The following is a 19,858-nucleotide window of genomic DNA, read 5'->3' as shown; positions in this document are numbered from 1 at the left end:
AATATTGGCTAGAACTGGTGATACTAGGTTGCCCATGCTTAGGCCATTTGTTTGTATATAGTTGTGGTTGTTGAACATGAAGTTTGTCTTCATCGTGGTGAATTCTATGAGGGTTGTTAATTGGTTGCTGGGAATGCCTATTGATGTGTTAGGGTCTCGGATATGGAGTTATAAGGCTATCTCGCAGGCTTCAGCGGTTGGGACTTCTGTAAAGAGGGACATGACATTGAAACTGGCCATTAAGGCTTTATGATTAAGTTGATTAAGGTTGGATTTGAAATTAAAAGAGTCTTTGATGAATGAGCTGGTTGATATTACATATTTGGAGAATGCCCATGCTATTTATTTACCAAGATTGTAATTAAACGATTCATATGTGGACATTATTGGTCGTAGTTGACCACAAACAATCTTCTCAACCCATACCAGCTGTTTATGCATATATATTTTTCTCTACAAGTGGGTTTCTCGTCATCACAAACCTTGTTAAGAGTATTAACACATGGAAATCAATTAATGTATATACTTCGGTAGTCAGTAAAATACTGATATTTAATAATTGTCTTGATATCTATTTGTCTCTTTATTAGAAAGTAACTATAGTGCATAAATGACATATTGTATATATCTCGAACATGCTCATAATAGAACAAATACTTTTTTGAAATAAGATAAACTTACTTAAAAGCTGAACCTTGTTTACAGTGACGTTCAATCCTCTTTTATTCACTCTAACTTCTTCCACAAATTTTACTTTGTTCCTAAAATTTGAGTTCAGCAACAATTTTAGCTTCCTTCCATTTAACTGAAGTGTGAACATGTGAAGCATCGCTGACTTCCTTCCTCTCCTTCCCTTTACAAAATCTTTGAAATCCTTTACAGACTGATGAATGAATGAACTCCATCAATGACAATCTTCTGGAAGTGGTCTAAGAAAAAGTTCTACATTTTTAAACAGGTTGACTTTCTGCTTGCAGATTATTCTGAATTGTTACCAAGTTGGCTGTTATTTCACTGACATACTTTCAGAAACAATGACATGGAATAAACCTTTGGCCAGAAACTCTGGTCTTTCTAGATTCTGTAAACCATATCATTGATTATTTTATCCCAACACATTTCCAACATCTGATTAACCTTGGAATTCGCTCTTCTTAACAATAAAGATTGTAAGGCCATACTATATCATTCGGAGAAATGAAGTTTGATCAACATAACATCATACCAATTGTAATTCCATTACAAACAGATTTGAGCCATCCTAGGTAAAATCATGCTTAACATTGATGGTGTTCCTTAATTTCTCTGCATGTTCTATGTGAGACTGCTGGATGACTATCTTTCGGATACGGATGACTAATACCCAATGGTACTTTACGTACTTTCCACAACATAAATCTGTTAATAATGTGTTGCTGTAGTTTTATATGCTGCTGTTTGATAACTTATAAATAACAGTGGAAGATCTTTATCACAAATTCTCTGAAGCTTGATCCACAAAATTGTTAACTAATATAAAGTTGTATGAGTGTGTCTTTCTACCTATCAGAAGATGAGTGAAATGCCTTTGTCTATTTGTTTTACTCCAAAGATCTAACATATTTCTGGAAATATTTTTAATTCAAAGCCTCGTCACTAACCTGGGTGAACTTTCGTAGGCACCACAAATCTTCAAACAGAATCATAGAGAAGTCTTCTTGCTAGGGTTTCTGCTTCCTATTTAGGAATAGCACTTGCTTCTGGATGTTTGGGTAAATAGTCCATCGCAGACATGACGTGTATATTTTGTGGTATGAAATCAAGCATATCGACAGCAACACTCTGCTACAGTTGTCCATTCTATTTCTTTTATGGACCTTTTTATTTACAAAATGGTTCGCAAAATTTTCAACGACTATTTACAGATACCAAGAAACCAAACAAATAAAATATTTTTTTCACTTTCCCAAATGTCTTCTTAACACCTAAGTGTTGATCCATTCAAAGGCTTGCAAGAAGATTAAGTGCAATCGCATATAGAGACTGTAGAAGTACCAAGTGTAGTCGTCATTTCTGTCTACTAGTATCTTCCCATTTACGACATAATAAACCTACTTGTATGCTTAATAATTCCATTTTTCCCAGCTCACTTTTGTCTTTGAGCTGTACAGAGTGACTATTTGCCACGAGAGTTTCTCTGCACTATTCTTTCTTTACTGAATAATTGGTTTTAAACTTGTATCTTTTGCCAGATCAGCTTTCAATTGAGTAATGGACACACTAGTTCTTCATCATCACTTTGGACGTAACATCTTGGATTACATACTCTGTTGCACTTTAGGTTGATTATATTTACTTTCTTGTGCTTCACTTTTTTCACATATTTACATTCTTTAATAATGCGTCAGAATTTCCATGTTCCAGTAAGAGCGATGTACGGTTTTGGATAAAATATTTACATACTTTCTGTATTAATGTTATTGTATACATTGATGGAGTAGTTACCGAGTAAATGCTGTTGTAATAACAGAGAATATAGCGTATGAATGGATAAACATGTACGAGCTCTTATTTTGAGCATCTCTTCGTCAAACGCACATAAACTCCTGTTTTGTATACTCGTTAATGGACGTGTTTTTATAACATTTTGCGAAACAGGTCAATATTTTTTTGAGATAGATTCTCCGTACATGATGGAGAGTCATGCCTCGTAAAGTGTCAAAAGTCATAGAGCATCAAATTGTCTGATTGCCCTGAAATAGAATTAAGCAAATGGATATTGCCAGAACAGTTGGTGTATTATATGCAGGGTTATGAAACACCATTGGGCTAAAGAAAACGTTGTTCCAAGAAAATCTACTGATAAACGCTAAAATAACTACTGTCCGAGATGACCGTGTTTTAATCATGCTAATACGTGAAGGTCTAAAGAAGTCTCGCAACACCTAATGACAGGAATAGCATGAACACATTCATTCCAGAGCATCTAGAAGAACAGCAAACAGGATACCGACAAAACACAGTTATTTTGTAAGAAGGGCTATTTACAAATTAATATTAACCAGAATTCGTCACTGTCACTATATTACTTTGGCAAGACAGCATGTCAACTTAGAGTTAAGAAACTGGCGACATGTCATTTTTTCCAAATGAATCATGTTTCTGGCTTGTTAAAACTGATGGTAGGATTCGTGTTTGTTTTTTGCTTGAAGATGAAAGAAAACTTTCTTGTCCACAGGAGTTGGTGCAGTACATGTTTGGGCAGCTATTTATCTTGATTGAAAAACTGCTCTTCACATCCTTTAGGGAAATGTCAATGATGATTTCTACACTTTCCACACGGAGCTGATATTGCTAATCACGATCATAAACCAGCTATTGTAGCTGAGTTGCAGTGCCTTCTAGTGCAAATTGGAATAAACTCACTGTGAATTGTACTTATAACCTCACTGACAGCATACCACCTCACAATGTAGATGTTATCAGAGTACAATGAGAACCAAGCAAGTGCTAAGTGTTTAATATGAATTGATATAAGATTACAGACACTACTTATAATAATTTGATGTTATATTTTGTTATTATATATGATTTGGTAAAGGTTTTGTTGTAATAGGTGGAATGCTGAATTACTCATCTTTGTACAGGTGTCTGATAAAATTGTTTGCTTTTCTAATAAATTGTTCACGTTGACCATAAACATGTCTCATAATTCAAGTTACAGCAGTTAATGTATTTGTATTCTATCTTTAAAATAATAATCTTAGTTGTTATAAAATATGGAAACATTTTGCTAAATACTACATTTTTGGTAAAAAGCAGCCCATCGTGTTTATGTTACTTTTCAAGCAAAAATTATTATTGTTTAAAAAATTGTTAAATATAAAACAAACTTCGTAACTATTTTACAGAGCTAATTATTTTGCCAGTGAGTATTATTGTTTAAAAAAAAACAGTAAATGTAAAAAAAAAAATTGTTAAGAAATTGTTTCCAGCTATCTTTATTCATTAACATTTTAAACTTTTTCTGAAGGGTTGAACACACTTCTTAAAGAGAACTACGATATTCCAATATTACTACTTTATTTAGTTTTCGTTTAGTTGCTACCCCTAACCTTGAACTGATAGATTAGAGGGAACTCAGCTGGCCAGCAGCACCAATCACCACCTCTTTTGCGTTGACGCCCGGCGTATCATGAACTTTCGGATTCACAGTCTCAGCATACCACGACCAATCCACTGCTACCATACATGGGTGGTAAACATGTATTATCCAACAACAAACATTGTATTTGTTAATTGTATGACATTTATATCTAAAAAAAAAATCAAAATTACGAGTCACTATCGTTTAGAACAGTCGAAAAAAAATTATAAGAAAGAAAAAAATTATTGTAAAAACCTTCTGAATCATATATTAATTTACTAACGTACAGTGGTATAATAAAAAAAACTTGTAATAGCATTATAGGGTTAAAATATATTGTAAAATCAATTTGGGAATATAACGAAAGCAGTTTTGTGAAGGTTACTTATAGGTATTCTGTGTCAGTTTATAATGAAGGGATTTAATTTCTGCTTATACATATTAAGTACTTTTCGAACATATAACATTTGATTTACAAAATATTATACTTTTTTAAGAAAAATTTTATCTTCCCAAAATACAACGTTTTGATACTGTATAATACTTCCATGAAGGAAAAACTTTGTTTCTTAACTTTTGTTGTTGTTTTTCTAGAATACTTTATGCATTATGAACATGTTACTCACGATACTTTGTCATTGAGCATGAAGCTACACAAAGGTTTATCTGTGCTATACTCACTGCAATTATCGAAACCTATGTTTTAATGTTATAAAACCTCAAACTTATCACTGAGCTATGGGAAAAGAAAGGGGTCAAGAAGTTTGTTTGTTTGTTTTTGAATTTTGCGCAAAGCTCCACAAGCGCTAGTTGTGCTATCCGTCCCTAATTTAGCAGTTTAAGACTAGATGGAAGGCAGCTAGTCATCGCCACCCACCGCCAACTGCTGGACTACTCATTTACCAACGAATAGTGGGATTGACCGTCACATTATAATGCTCAAACAGCTGAAAGGGCGAGGATGTTTGGTGTGACGGGGATTCGAACCCGTAACCATTGGACTACGAATCTAGTGCCTTGATCACCTGGTCATGCTGGGCCGGGTCAAGAAGTCATAATAGATTCGTAATAGTAACTTCATATATAAAACGTTGGGTAACTCCCAGTTAAGTAATTAATGAGAAATTTTAATTCAGATTGCTATCAAAAACTAGTAATTAAAATACAAGTTATTTTTTCAAACAAGTGTAGTCCAAGATTTGGATGTGTATACTGTTGACTAACCTTCTCTCTAGTTTGTCAGTTCAAAATCACGAACGGCTAGCGCCGATAGCATTGACTAGCATTAATAGAATATTAAAAAAAACAATTAAACCAACAGATTATTCTTTAAAAATAATAGAAATACTATTATGTTACAAGTTTTAAGGGTTAACTTTTACTGTTTGAGTTATAATTTTGAACATAAAATCCCTGACGATCTGTAGCTTAACAGTATGGATTACAAAACTAAAATTGTTCAGAAAAAATAGAATCTCTTTGTTTGAGATTTACAACTTAGCGACGCAGAATTATAACATTATTAACACAAAATTAGAAAAAACAACAACAAACAATGAACCACTCTACCCCACGTTCAATTTGGAATATGTCTTCTTCCTTGTGCCTTTTATTTTTATAGGGAGTTAAAGTTTATAAATCAAAATTTAAACTAGTAAAAATTAAAAAGTGAAAACTTGCGTTTTAGACTTTTATCTAAAAGTATTAAGAATATGTATATATTTATAAAATAACAGGTTATCTCGTGTTCGACGAAATTGGCCAGAGTAATAAATCTTAAGGAACTATTATAAGATTTGGTGTAAGGAAAACAATGTTTTTATTGTTTTTGTAATGACTTAGGTATCAACCTATGTCGTGAAGATAATATACCTGCTGTTTTTTTTTTTAAAGTTTATTTTACCTTGAATTGGCCTTGGGACTGCAGAAGCTACACAACAGATTTTGGGTGGAAATTAGCGCCACCACGTGGAAAACAGTTGCATTCAAGGTCTAACCTACTGGGAAAACTAACAAGACAAGGTAATCGGGCTGGTGTTATGTTTGGCTGGTACCGAGAACGAATTAACATAAAAACATTCTTGTCGAGATTCTGGAAGTCGCTAGACGGCACTGAGCGCTCACAGCCATGAAGAGTCAGCATTAAGAGTTGTAATGTTGCGACGAATTTGGTAGAGATAGTTCCTTCAACAAGTGGACTTTTCTTCATTTAAATAATTCATATGAGCTTAAGGTCAGTGAATATTAATTACATTAAGGCTGAGTATTACTCCTACTTCTAAACAACTTTTAAATAAGTGCATGGTTGATAATGCAAGATGTTGCCCAGAGGCGGCACCTGTTGAAGTTAAGTAGAGTTTATAGCTATAAGTTTAAAAGCTTTTCTTTATTTATTTATAAAAAAAGTAAAAAAAAACATTATAAATAGTGGTAAAAAAACTGATACTGAATAAGCATATATATATATTGTTTACATGCAAAATTATTCTATATTTAATGCTATCTGACATGTGGCGGCACGATGCAACCAGGAAATGATGCTATGTTTTTCCGGTAAATATAGTTGTGCTAATTGCTGGTGGCCCCATCTCCTAGCATAATTTGTAATTTATATAAAACTAAAACGCAGTACAACCCCAATTCAAATAACCATTTTCGTATAGTAGCTTAGAACCATAATTTCGTTATTTGTTTTACATTTTCTTTTCAGAATAATTAAAGTGTTCTCAATAATATTAAAAGATTGTCACTTCCTTCATCTAGTGACTGAAGTACAATATAGAAGTTTGGGTTATAGTTTTTCTTATATCATTCAATAATTATATACTGTTGTGATACACGTTTAAAAATGAATTTACTGGAAATGCAAAGTATGTTTTGCTATATATATATTTAAATCCGCAAAATGAAAATAAACATGTTTGTTCTCGGATAATTATGAACGGAAAATTTGTATTTATGATATTTTATAGAAACAGTTTTACTAATACTTTGGATTCTTTCTTTCTTTATATCGTACAGTACCGAGTGAATTATTTAAACATTTTTATAATTAGATTTTATAAAAAAAACGACCACTGTTCTAAAAAAAACAATTTCATTGAACCAATTTATCACTGCTACGGGTTTATGTTAGGTGTCTTAAAGAACATAGAGATGTTTTGTCTAATTTACTAACTGATTAGGTTGCAACATTGATAATCGATTTGAGTTTCTTTTGGGATGTTGAATGGATTTTGTGATTTTGTCAATAAATGATTCAAAGGATAAGAGATTTTCAGTTTAGTGCTTAATATTAAAGAAAATATCTGCAATAGCTGCTGCTTAAATGAATTAATGAATGGTTTGCTTCCTTGTGTCAAACAATTTGAACAGTAACAAGTATCTGAATTAAAGCTGGCTTATATACATTTTATTATATACAATTATCGGTGATATTCAAACTAGAGATACTTTATTGTAGACTTAGGTTAATATAATATCTGTTGTCGACTATGTTACACGTATATCGGGAAATATCTGATAATGTCACGAGATATTTTTCTCGGTGTCATTAATTTCTGTTCGATACAAAAATAAAGTTTCCTTTTATTTATCAGTTTTTATTGTCATTCACTAATTATGTTCTGTTTTTATTAAGGATCATCTAGCAAGTGAGGTTCATCTTAATTTACATCATTAAACATACATTAAAATTATTATTAAATATTAGGAAGGCAGCGTCATTACATAAAAAAAATACCGAAAGGTAATTATATTTTTGAAACGCTATCAATCACTTTCAACCGTTTTGGGTTCCTGTTTTATATAAGTACTATCACTTTAAAATCGCAATACTTGAAACAACCTATAAATATTTCGTAACAGGAGACCCTAAAAAATGATGCTAAGTACATTCATTAGGTTCCACTTTAACGCAAGGCTAGTTACAAATCTTGCAAATTGACCAACCGAAAGAAACAATACCCTATCATTTTCTCCTAATAGGTAAACTTTTTTAAAGGAAATTTTTAAAAGGTTAATTTATTTGTTGTCAAAAAACTACACAATAATTTAGCTTTGCTAATCTCACTGCAAAAATAAAACCCCGAATTTCAGTGTTAAAAGTCCTCAAGCATACAGCTGACCCTTGGAAAAAGCTTAAAGGAGGTGCCTTTGAGCGAATATGCGGCTCCATATATTAAAAATTATTTTACAATTATTTTGAAAATTATTGTTATAAGTGAGATTATAGCATCCACATTAAAAGTTCTATTGTCAATGTTTATTGGAAAACAAAAAATATTTAACTGTCAAATATTTTGAATGCCAGTCTGTCGAAATATTACTTCGAGACTAAATCCATGTTTCGTATCTTGGAAATATTAGGAATGTACCCTTTTTATTTTTATTTTCTGTTAGTTTGGTTTGGTTTGAATTTCGCGCAAAGCTACACGAGGGTTATTTGCACTAGTCGTCCCTAATTTAGCAGTGTAAGACTAAGGGAAAAGCAGCTAGTCATTACCACCAACCGCCAACTCTTGGACTTCTATTTTACCAACAAATAGTAGGATTGACCGTTACTTTATAACTCCCCCACGGCTGAAAGGGCGAGCATGTTTGGTGTGAAGGGAATTCGAACCCACGACCCTCGGATTACAAGTCGAACGCCTTAACCACCTGGCCATGCCGGGCCGGTTCTGTTAGTGTGTACCGTCTACTAAACGCATTCGATCATGTTTCTCCCAGTTGAAATTAATTTCGTGGTAATTAGCACGATGGAAATAAAAAACTTATTAAAAACACTTTAATGTGTATCTTGTCTTTTTGTTTTGTTTCTTATACATTAAAAACAGTCTAAGATTATCATTAAATAATGCTTTATGCTCGGTGTCTGGAAATTTGTCGTAACTAAAAACGTGCTCATAAGTGTTTCAAGCCGAACTCTATTATTTGGTTTTGATCCAAATATAGCAACGAAATTTTATTATACAGCTTGTCTACAAATAATTTAATGAGAAATAAGAAAATTAGTTTCTTCAAAAATTGCTTTTGGACAGTTACAAACTAATTCACTGAAATAAGTTTTACGACACTGCTTTCACGTGCATGTACGCAAGTTGTAAATAGAGATGAATTCGATTATATAACATGTAGTTTGTAGGTAAAATAGCTGGTACGTACATATTTTTACTATGTTGTTTGTAAGTAGTTTTTCGAAATTTATCTGCACTTGTCATGAACGTAGTTCATATATCCTCTTTCATCGAATATTTTAAAGTTATTAGCATTTGATGATTCTATTTGTTTAGACAAAAGTTAAATACACCAACGATGAAAATCTTGTGTTTCTTTGGGCTTTGTCTCCGTTTACTCAGTGGAAGGAAAAATGAACCAGTTTCAAAGGGTGACAAAAATACTTGAATAAATTTATATGAAATAGAGGCTTTCTCCGTTATATAAGATATGATTGAAAAGTGCGAGATACCATAACTTTTACTGTGCGGACGTACAGTCATGTGAAAAAGTTAAGACACCCTATGAAAGCCTGGGTATTTTTTGTAACATTTTTGAATATATAGATATTTAATATCAATATTTAAAATATTGAGAGATTATAGGAATATAACTAAACAATTAAAATTAAGAAAAAGACTTCTCAAGATCTTCTGTAAATGTAATTCTACAAAAATGCATATTCTAACTGAGGAAAAAGTTAGGACAACCCCACATTTATTCCCACTTAAAATGGTTCAACTCACACACAGGTCTATCACACGAGGTGCACATGATTAGAAGATTACTCAGCATTTTGAATAAGGCTTGCCCTATTTAAACCTCAGACATTTAGTTTGGTGTACTCTTGACTGTTGAAGTGAGAGTGAGCACCATGGTGAGAGCAAAAGAGCTCTCTGAGGCCTTCAGAAAGAAAATTGTAGCAGCTTATGAGTCTGATAAGGGATGTAAAAAAACCCAAAAGATTTTGAAATCAACCATTTTACTGTCCGAAAATAGTCAACAATTGGAGGGCTTTCAAAACAACTGCCAACATACCCAGGTCTGGTCGTCCAAGCAAGTTCACCCCGAGAGCAGACCGCAAGATGCTAAAAGAGGTCTTTAAACACCCTAACATGTCATCACGGGACTTACAGCAGGCACTGGCTACTGTTGATGTGAACGTGCATGCCTCTAGAATCAGAAAGAGACTGCACAAATTTAATTTGCATGGGAGGTGTGCAAGGAAGAAACCTTTGCTCTCTAAGAGAAATATCAAGGCCAGACTGAAGCTTGCCAGAGAGAATGTAGACAAAGACCAGAATTTCTGTAATAATGTTCTTTGGACAGATAAGTCCAAAATTGAATTATTTGGACACCAGAACAGAGGACATGTTTGGCGTAAACCAAATACAGCATTCCAGGAAAAAAAAAAAAAACCCTCATATCAACTGTAAAGCATGGAGGTGGAAGTGTCATGGTTTGGGGCTGCTTTGCTGCAGTAGGACCTGGACAGCTCACAATCATAAAATCCACCACAAATTCTACAGTGTATCAGAGGGTGCTTGAGGATCATGTGAGACCATCTGTAAGAGAAGTAAAGCTGAAGCAGACCTGGACCTTGCAACATGACAATGACCCAAAACATACCAGTAAATCCACCAAGAACTGGCTGAAAGCCAAGAAATGGAGAGTCCTAGAATGGCCGAATCAAAGCCCATATCTTAATCCCATTGAGATTCTGTGGGGTGACTTGAAACGGGCTGTACATGCAAGAAACCCCTCAAACATCTCACAGCTGAAAGAATTCTGCATTGAGGAGTGGGGCAAACATTCTTCACACCGATGTCAGAGACTGGTAGATGGCTACAAGAAGCGTCTCACTGCAGTTATTTCAGCCAAAGGGGTAACACTAGCTATTAGGAGGTAGGATGTCCTAACTTTTCTCAGTTAGAATATGCATTTTTGTAGAATTACATGTACAGAAGATCTTGAAAAGCCTTTTCTTCAGTTTTAATTGTTTAGTTATATTCCTATAATCTCTCAGTATTGTTGAAATTGAGATTAAATATCTATATATCTAAAAATGTTACAAAAATACACAGGCTTTCATAAGGTGTCCTAACTTTTTCACATGACTGTATGTAGAAAAGATAATTCTCTATCCCAGAAGACAGAACTATATTGTTCAAAGTTATTAAAAGTAATTGCAGGTCTCCATATTTTAGATATAACAAGGCACAACTGTTGTTCTTTATTAAAGTGAACGACTCTCCTGTGGTTCTTTTTTATTTGTAAAATAAGTTTAAGGTTTCTGGTCATATGATCGGATATTCGCATGGCAAATGTGTGTAAACGTAAGAGAAACTATTTCTCATTTGCTAATTTGTGGCACAGCGACATATCTGCGGACTTACAAAGCTAGAAATAGGGTTTCGATACCCATGGTGAGCAGAGCACAGATAGCCCATTGTGTAGCTTTGTGCTTAACTTCAAACAAACAACTCTTAATAACAGTATAATGTGTAGAGAAATTGAGATAGATACTAAAAAACAACAGAACTGAAACAAAGTTATTTGGACTATATCGTAATGCGGATACAGTGGCGTAACTACAAAAGATGGCCCCACACAAAAATTTATTGGGCCCCTAAGTTTCTCCTTGTCACCAATTCTTAAGTTTTTCATGTTTTTTTACCCTTTTTAGGTTCGTATCCTCCCCAGCCTCCACAATTACGTAGTCAACTTACTTCACTTTATGAAAACCAATAGTTCAGGTAGAAGCCGGTAAAACACAATAAACCGTTGCATGGAGATTTCTAGTATCACAATACATGGTTAACATGATGTGAACTATTTTTTCAGTTCACCACTACAGTTTACTGGAAACCTTAACAAAGTGGAAAATTGTTAAAAAGTATTGTTTGACAACGTGGAGTCGACACAATGGCAAACCACAGCTTTAAAGCTGAACCAACAGCTCAGAAGGAGTAACTGGACGACAAGACATTGTAGGATGTTGGCAACCGCTATTTCACAATATGGAGTCGACACAACCAGCATGCTGGATCAACAGCTCAGAGCAGTAACTATATAAGTAATCGCATAAACAGTTGTAAACAGGCTTTAGAGGGTTACCCTTTATACTATAAAGTTTATAGAGTATATGGTCTTCGTTCTTCTGACTAGTCGCCAGAAATAGCCTGCTTTCAGTGGTAACCAGAACATGTGAAGGTGAATTTTTGCTTCTCAGACAAATCATGTTTCACATTACAAACAACCAAATAGAGACGTATAACATTTGAAGAGTGTTCGACATCAGATCTAACCTATTCGTTTTTACTAATCGATCAAATTGCAACCAGATATGAAATGTGTATTCATTTGAAAAGTGTCTGATATTAAATCCAACCCAAGTTTCTCGGAACAAAGACGCTGGTTTGTACAGGAATTGGTATTGGTTGCCACACTAACCAATAGGTGCCACGAGATATAGAGCTACAATCTTACAGCCCTTAGTGATACTATATTGCTGGACTTCCAGTGGCACAGCGGTATGTTTACGGACTTACAAAGCTAGAAACCAGGCTTCGATACTCCTGGTGGACAGAGCACAGATAGCCCATGGTGTAGCTTCGTGCTTAACTACTAACAATCAAGCTATTAGTAGGTACAGTTGGTCAGGAACTCTGAAAATCTATGATAAGTCATGTACCCTTACCGTGATAAATTTCGAATGTTTCGAGTAAATGTACTGTGCAAGCTTAACGGATTTGCAACTAATATAAAATACGTGTTCCAGATGAAGCAAACGGTCATCTGATCACTATAACAAATGAGTTCTGTAAGCCTAGTGTATGGTACGACAAGTATAGTTACTATAGTTGTGTATTGTTGGCTAACTGAAAGAAGTAAAACATTCCCGTTAAAAAGCATTACACTGAAGACAATAGGTGTCCATAATGTGTGTGTATTGGGTTAAAGAAAGATAAACTTTAAAATATTGGTTGAAAATAAAAGAAAAACCGAATCTAAAACGAGTAGAAACTATAATAACATTGTAAATAAAGGACGGTAAGTAGCTCGCGGGTTAAAATCAGAAAATAATCTCAGTAACTCGAAAGTCTTAAGAAAGTGGACATTTCTTCACTTGAGGTAAATGGCTAACAAATTAAAAGATACACAGACAGACGGCAGAAGAAACACTAACTAAAGAAGAATTGTTTGTTTGTTTTTGAATTTCGCACAAAGCTACTTGACGGCTATCTGTGCTAGCCGGCCCTAATTTAGCTGTGTAAGACTAGAGGGAAGGCAGCTAGTCATCACCACCCACCGCCAACTCTTGGGCTACTCTTTACCAACGAATAGTGGGATTGACCGTCACATTATAACGCCCCCACGGCTGGGAGGGCGAGCATATTTGGCGCGACAGGGATGCGAACCCGCGACCCTCAGATTACGAGTTGCACGCCTTAACACGCTTGGCCATGCCGGGCCAACTAGAGAAGAAGCAGATAATTTTCTTTAATTCTTTCAGAGTTTCAAAAATTGAACTGAAAGCCCTAAACTATTCTGTTGAACTGCATTTACTCTGTATTCGACCAAACGCGAACTTAAGCGATTTAATGTGACTGTTGTAAAATAACCTAGCAGTCTGAGTGTTATTGGTTGTAGTTCAAACGTCTCATAAAATAGAAGGTAATATCTTTCATCTATCAACCATATTTTACTATAATAATTATCCTACACGTTAATAATTTGAACGTTGTTAATTTTTATGTTAAAAATCATTACATATTACATAGTGTTAGCTAAGTTTATAGATTTAGGACTAATCTTAATCTAACCTAAATGAGTCAAATGAAACTTTTACTACACTGTGGACATCTAGTGGTGGTTAGAATATTTAATTTCTGTTCTTGTTTTTTGCAATTTCATTCCAAGCTCATTATTTTATTAATACGAATATTTCATAGTGTCCCGAAGAAAAATTATTATCTGCTAAGTGACTCCATATTTGTCTAAAACTTCAAGATTAATAAACTAGTAATCTACTTTATGTTAACTTAGTATATAGATCTTGGATTAACCTAGCTCTCTTGGGCTTTCTGAACCTTGAGATATTATTGGATTAACAGCTGAAAACATTGTTAACAACGAGTATACTCAACAGGTGGAAAACAACGCATTTTAATAATTTTTAAGTAACACTTTTAACGTTATCTGTAAGTTAAAGCTTAAATAATTATACTAATTACTAGCTATATACGTGTATTTCTGGTTTATTTTGGTAACTTATTTTCATCAGAAGTTAATTTTAATTAAGTACTAGAGCTAAGTTAGCAAAAGAAATGAAAGAGATTTATCAGATTCTGAACAAGAATTATAAAAAAATGGCCAATTTTTGTTACTATATTAAGGATTTGCACACGTTACGATTTTACAAGATTCGTTTAATTATATATTAATATACATTTATATATTTAGATTTATATTTTGTGTGTGCGTGTGAGTTTTCTTATAGTAAAGCCACAACGGGCTATATTTTGTCAATGAAGGAAGGAAGTTTGTCAAAACAACAGTTGTTATTCGTTTAGGCATGCGCAACAATCTCCGTTTCATTTTGTTAGTTAAAACAGTGCCAAGAAAGATATTCAATGATACCTAAACTTTTGTTATAATACATTACGATACTGATAACCAGCCATTAAAAAATGTAATTACTTGTGTTTATATTTCGTTTTAGACCACACGTTCCGTTAGAATTGACAATTTATAGTGATAGAGCCAACAACTTAAATCTCATAGAAAATATTGTGTGTCTTTTATAGTTATCTTATTCTGTATATTTCCATTTTTGAGAAGTTTTACGTTTTCTGTATTAAGTTTTCACTTATTTTCATTTCAAGAACTTAATATCCACCTCTTGACGACGAGAAACCCATTTGAAATAAAAATGTATCTCAGAACGGCTGGTATTGGTATTAATACTTTGATTGAGAAGCACAGAACAATGTTTTGACCTTTCTGAAGATGACCTAGGCAAGTCAAAACTTTGTTCACTGCTTATCAATAAAAATGTTAATACTGACACCAGTCGTTCTGAGGTATATGAATATCTACTGACTATTAACTCAGAATGTAGATTTGGAGAAGGCCCGAAAGTGAACCTCTAGTACTTTCACAATGTCTCTCACAAAACAACATCGATTCAAAAATATTTTTACACTGCTCTGTTTACAATATTCATATCATATACCCGAAACAAACTGAAAATTGACCATAACCGTAGTTTGTGTAGGAATGAGTTGTTTTTTTTACCAGATATAAATTATATACTTAATAAAATAATATTCTGATTTTGTATCTCCTGAAACTGCGCTGTACACCTTATTGTTTCATTGCGCATGCGTGCGTACTTATTTCCACAGATGTAAATAAGACGCGGATGAAATATACTGCAGTAGAAATTTTCTACTAGATATTAAAAGCTCATTAATATTTTTAAAAAGGTCTAACATTAGATCGTGGGATAACTTCATCAATTTATTTATTGATAGTATAAAGTACAGTAAAGTTTAACCCTAACTAAACTGAAACAAAAATTGTACATAAAACTATTGTGCAGATTTACGCTTAATTACAAATACAGTGGTATCTCGGTTCTCGAACTTAATCCGTTCCAGAAGGCTGTTCTAAAACCGAATCAATCTTTCCAATAAAAAATACTGTAAATTAAATTAATCCATTACAGACCTCCAACAATTACGCATTATGAAGCATTTTATGTAAAAATATTGTTTATTTATACCTGTATAATAATACTTACATGCATAAAGTCAACCATAAAAACTATAAACACAATAAAAAACAATAAATGAAAATTTAACTGCACTTTACCTGTGCTGAGGAGAGCTGATGGCGTAAGTGAAAGGTAGTGAGGAACGTGGAGAGTAGAAGGGTTATTATTGTTTGTGTCACCTTCCATAAAAAGTCAGGTGACTTTCCTTCTGGAGATTTTTCTCTTTTCTGTCTCTTTGCACCGCTACAACCTGCTTGAGACTCACTGGACCTATTTCTCACTAAAAACTTGTCTAATGAGGTTTGTTTCTGCCTGGCACCCTCTCCTTGTCTCACCACACTATGTATGCCATTTCTCTTTCTAAATTTTTCAAACCATTCCCTACTAGCCTTAAATGTATCAGCACTCGTTCTAGGGGTGTTTTTCAGGTGGTCAGCATGCAACTTCTTTGCTTTATCACAAATGATGGTCTCAGAAATGCTATCACCAATTAAATGTTTTTCGTTTAACCAAATCAACAACAGTTTTTCTACCTCTTCCATTGTTTGTGATCTTCGTTTTGTAAGCACTGTCACTCCTTTTGCAACACCAGCTCCTTTGATTATCTCTTTATTTTTCAGTATGATGCAGACTCTAGACTTCACCATACCAAACTGTATAGCAAGGTCAGACAGGTGAACACCACTCTCATACTTCGCTATGAGATCTTTTTTCACCTCTGTTGTGGCTCTATCAACTTTTCTTTTTGGTTTACTGCTTTCATTATCCTTCTTTGACCCAATGGTGGCTTATTTAATCAGAATATTTAGAGAAAAGAAAAGAAAAACGAGAACGTTCACAGCAGGTTTTAGTGGGTGTGGACTGAGCGACAGGTGCGGGTAAAATGTTTTGGGCAAAGTTGGCGTGGGCCGAAAATGATCGAAGGGTTGTTTGAGTCATCAGTCGGGTTATTTCGGGGGTTCGGGCCACGACAGCTTGGTTCGGAAACCAAGTTTATGTTCGACAACCGAGACATGTTTTTCTTAAACAATATATTCGAAAACCGAATTGTTCTAGAAGGGAGTCGTTCGAGAACCGAGGTACCACTGTATAAACAAACTCACGAAGAAATTAATGTTAGGCCTAAGACAGGTGGACTTACAAGGTTTCGATGTCTGTGACATTTTTTTTTGTATTATTCTATAAGTCCTGTATTTAAGACTTGTTTCAATAAAGATATTGAGTTGACCGCAATGTTTTGCATATAATTGCGAGTGTATAATATTTCTCATTCCCTACCTCTCTTCAGTCACGATCAAATCTAATTATTCGCCCAGACAAGAATAACTTAAAAGACTTAATGGCGGATGCTTTGATTGGCTAACTTCCTTTCAAAACTAGGAACAGTTATGTGTAGATAACCTTCGTGTAACTGCGCGCGAAAGATACAAAAACAAGTAAATTCCTTTTTGACACGTCCGAAGCATGTACTGCTCTATATTTCCTGGTTAAAAGAAGTCATTGTATTTTCCATTTTGTTCCAAATGTAACAAAACTTGTCATGCAAGCTTCAATATAAAGTTTACATTTACGTTACTACTATTATTATTAATATTTTTTTTACAAAGATCTGGGTTAATTAAGTAGGGTACTTTCTGTTATTTTTTTCGCCATAAAACAAAAGATATATTATGAAATACTGTCTGATAGGAAGGGTAAAGCTGAAATAAATTTTATCTCGCCAACTTAAAAAACTCACCTGTTCAGTAATTGATTGTTACATCACGTATAAAGATAACTTTCACCTAAAGTGAGAGTCGACAATTCCAGTGACGTCATTGTTCGTGAAGCTGGAAAGACAGTATAATATGACATGATTCGTAGATTGTTTTCAGAAACGTTCGAATAAACACGAAAGAGTTATTTTAACGAAGCTGGGTTTTTTTTTATGAAAGTACCTGCACTGTTTCTTCTTGTACGAAGGCTATAAAGCGTGAAATTGAGAAAAAAAGTACTTTTCTTTGATCTGCGGGTAGCATATAGATAAGTACGCTATACTCATACAGTTATTGACAAGAACTGATAAAAAAACAAGTACTTGGAATAATTCTGGTAAGTCGTTCTCTACTTTCATTTCTAACTATTAGAATGTGATTGGATGAAGTATTATACGTCATGAAATCCGACAGCTCGAGTGCTTTCGGAAGATATACCCCCTTGGTTAGGAGTAAAGTTAGGGTTATCGACTTTTTGTTTTATAAGTTATAGGTTTTCTTTGGCATCCATAGGATCTTAGTGTCATACAAAGACGTATAAGACAGCTTACGTTTAAAATAACAGTCATTTGCACATATTATTTTAAAGTTAATATAGTTTATTTGTATAAGGTATAATAAGTTAGTGTTTACTATGCGTATGTTTAAAGAAATTTTAAAGCTTCTATAAACTTATGTGTTCGTGACATATCGTTACTAAATGTCATATCTCCTTTCTATATGAAAAATTGTACAGAATGTTGAAAGACGTTCTAATGTACAAAACTGAAAGGGAATCTAGAAACAGTAATATAAAACTAGCATACTCTTTTATGGTTAGGTACCGAATTGTTCAGGATTTTCTCATCACAGTTAAATTTCGATTTATTCTCTATAGGTCCTTCTTTTTTATGTGTGTTTCTTATTGAAACTAGTTTACGTGTTAGGTCCAGGACTGTTATACTTTATAATCGATGTAGCTTATTTACCATGTGATTAAAGTATCGTTTAAAGTTGAAGTTAAAACTTGTAATGAACTACTCTTGTCTTGTTCTTATTTTTAGCTCTTCATTCTCTAGGCTTTGTTGAGACATAAGCAGAAACCAGTCTAAAATAATAATGAAACGAAAGTGTTATTTTCATGCATAGTAAACAAGATACATTTACGCGCCCCCTAGTGACACAGTGTTATGTATGAGGATTCACACTGTTAAAAACCGGGTTTTTATACTTGTGGTGAAAAGACCGCAGATAGCCCATCGTGTAGCTTTGTGCTTAATTTAAAAACAACCGTTAAATTCACGTTTTTATCCACAAAGCAAATTTAAGAGTGAGATTTAAAGAAAAACATATTAATGATAAAGAAACAAAGTACTTTACTGTGCTAAAAAGTTTCCAATGCTTTTATAAATTCGTTTGTCTTAATTTCCCCGCATGGCCAAGGGTGTTAAGACGTGCGACTCGTAATCCGAGGGTCGCGGGTTTGCATCCCCGTCGCGCCAAACATGCTGGCCCTTTCAAACTGGGGGCGTTATAATGTAACGGTCAATCTCACTATTCGCTGGTAAAAGAGTAGCCCAAGAGTTGGCGATGGGTGGTGATGACCAGCTGCCTTCCCCCTAGTCCTACACTACTAAATTAGGGACGGCTAGCACAGATAGCCCTCGAGTCTACCAAACTATAAAGTGACCAGTAGTTGTACGAAATTTCAAAAACAAACAAACAAGTGTTTGTCTTAATTACTTCAGTAATATTAAGCTTGAAAAGGGATTTCAATTAGCTCTATCTACCCCAAAATGTATATTCTTGCTGTTATGTGGTGTAAGACAGTAAATGCTTACAATTAACAACTGCAGCAGTTTCTTGAAATAATTGTGTTGCATAACGTAACAAAAACAGTTGTATTGGTTTTACAGGGCTAAATGTGACTTCTTAGGTTTCACTTTTGTTTCTCGATGCTATTACTGCAATTAAAGCCCTGTTGCACGCATATAAAACCGGGTCATTTAGAAGTGAGCTGTGTTGCTGTGAGTTTAACGTTTTCATAAAGTAGTAAAATACGGTTGTTTATGCTAAGCATAGCTTAGTTTTTGTCTGTCGTGTGATAAAAGCAAAAAAAAAAAAAAAAAAAAAGATCAAATTATATTTGACTCAGCACTAAGCCTTGAAGACTCGTAACGCTAAGATTCAGAGTTAGATTCCTCGCTATGGACACAACGCAAA

General features: G+C 34.0%; 2 protein-coding genes across 3 annotated transcripts in view; one reads left to right on the top strand and one right to left on the bottom strand.

Moving 5' to 3' along the window:
- Positions 1 to 4,123: 4,123 nt before the first annotated feature.
- On the bottom strand, positions 4,124 to 17,793 carry LOC143244827 (uncharacterized). Its single transcript, XM_076490208.1, has 2 exons — positions 16,001 to 17,793; positions 4,124 to 4,218 (listed from the first exon to the last, which is right to left on the bottom strand). The coding sequence occupies exons 1-2, from the start codon at positions 16,547 to 16,549 to the stop codon at positions 4,189 to 4,191; spliced, it is 579 nt and encodes a 192-aa protein (XP_076346323.1). The 5' UTR covers positions 16,550 to 17,793; the 3' UTR covers positions 4,124 to 4,188.
- LOC143244804 (tetraspanin-11-like) overlaps positions 6,174 to 19,858 on the top strand; it is a 67,158-nt gene continuing 53,473 nt past the window's right edge. Inside the window, exon 1 of one of the 2 annotated variants that reach the window (XM_076490162.1) lies at positions 6,174 to 6,359. The gene's annotated coding sequence lies outside the window, so the exon portion shown is untranslated. Of the gene's footprint in view, positions 6,360 to 17,774; positions 17,994 to 19,858 lie in introns of those variants that run through there. The other variant, XM_076490175.1, reaches the window with a different exon arrangement.

This window comes from Tachypleus tridentatus, chromosome 1, assembly GCF_004210375.1.
Source record: "Tachypleus tridentatus isolate NWPU-2018 chromosome 1, ASM421037v1, whole genome shotgun sequence".
Taxonomy (NCBI): domain Eukaryota; kingdom Metazoa; phylum Arthropoda; class Merostomata; order Xiphosura; family Limulidae; genus Tachypleus; species Tachypleus tridentatus.
The sequence above is the reverse complement of the archived record's forward strand: the minus strand, read 5'-3'. Positions and strand labels throughout refer to the sequence as shown.

Excerpts from the sequence above, each read along its gene's own strand:
- LOC143244827 (XM_076490208.1), bottom strand. The coding sequence starts at position 16,549 with ATGGTGAAGTCTAGAGTCTGCATCATACTGAAAAATAAAGAGATAATC. Across the intron at positions 4,219-16,000 it reads ATCAGCTCTCCTCAGCACAG|TGGATTGGTCGTGGTATGCT; the intron begins GTAAAGTGCAGT and ends GTATGGTAGCAG.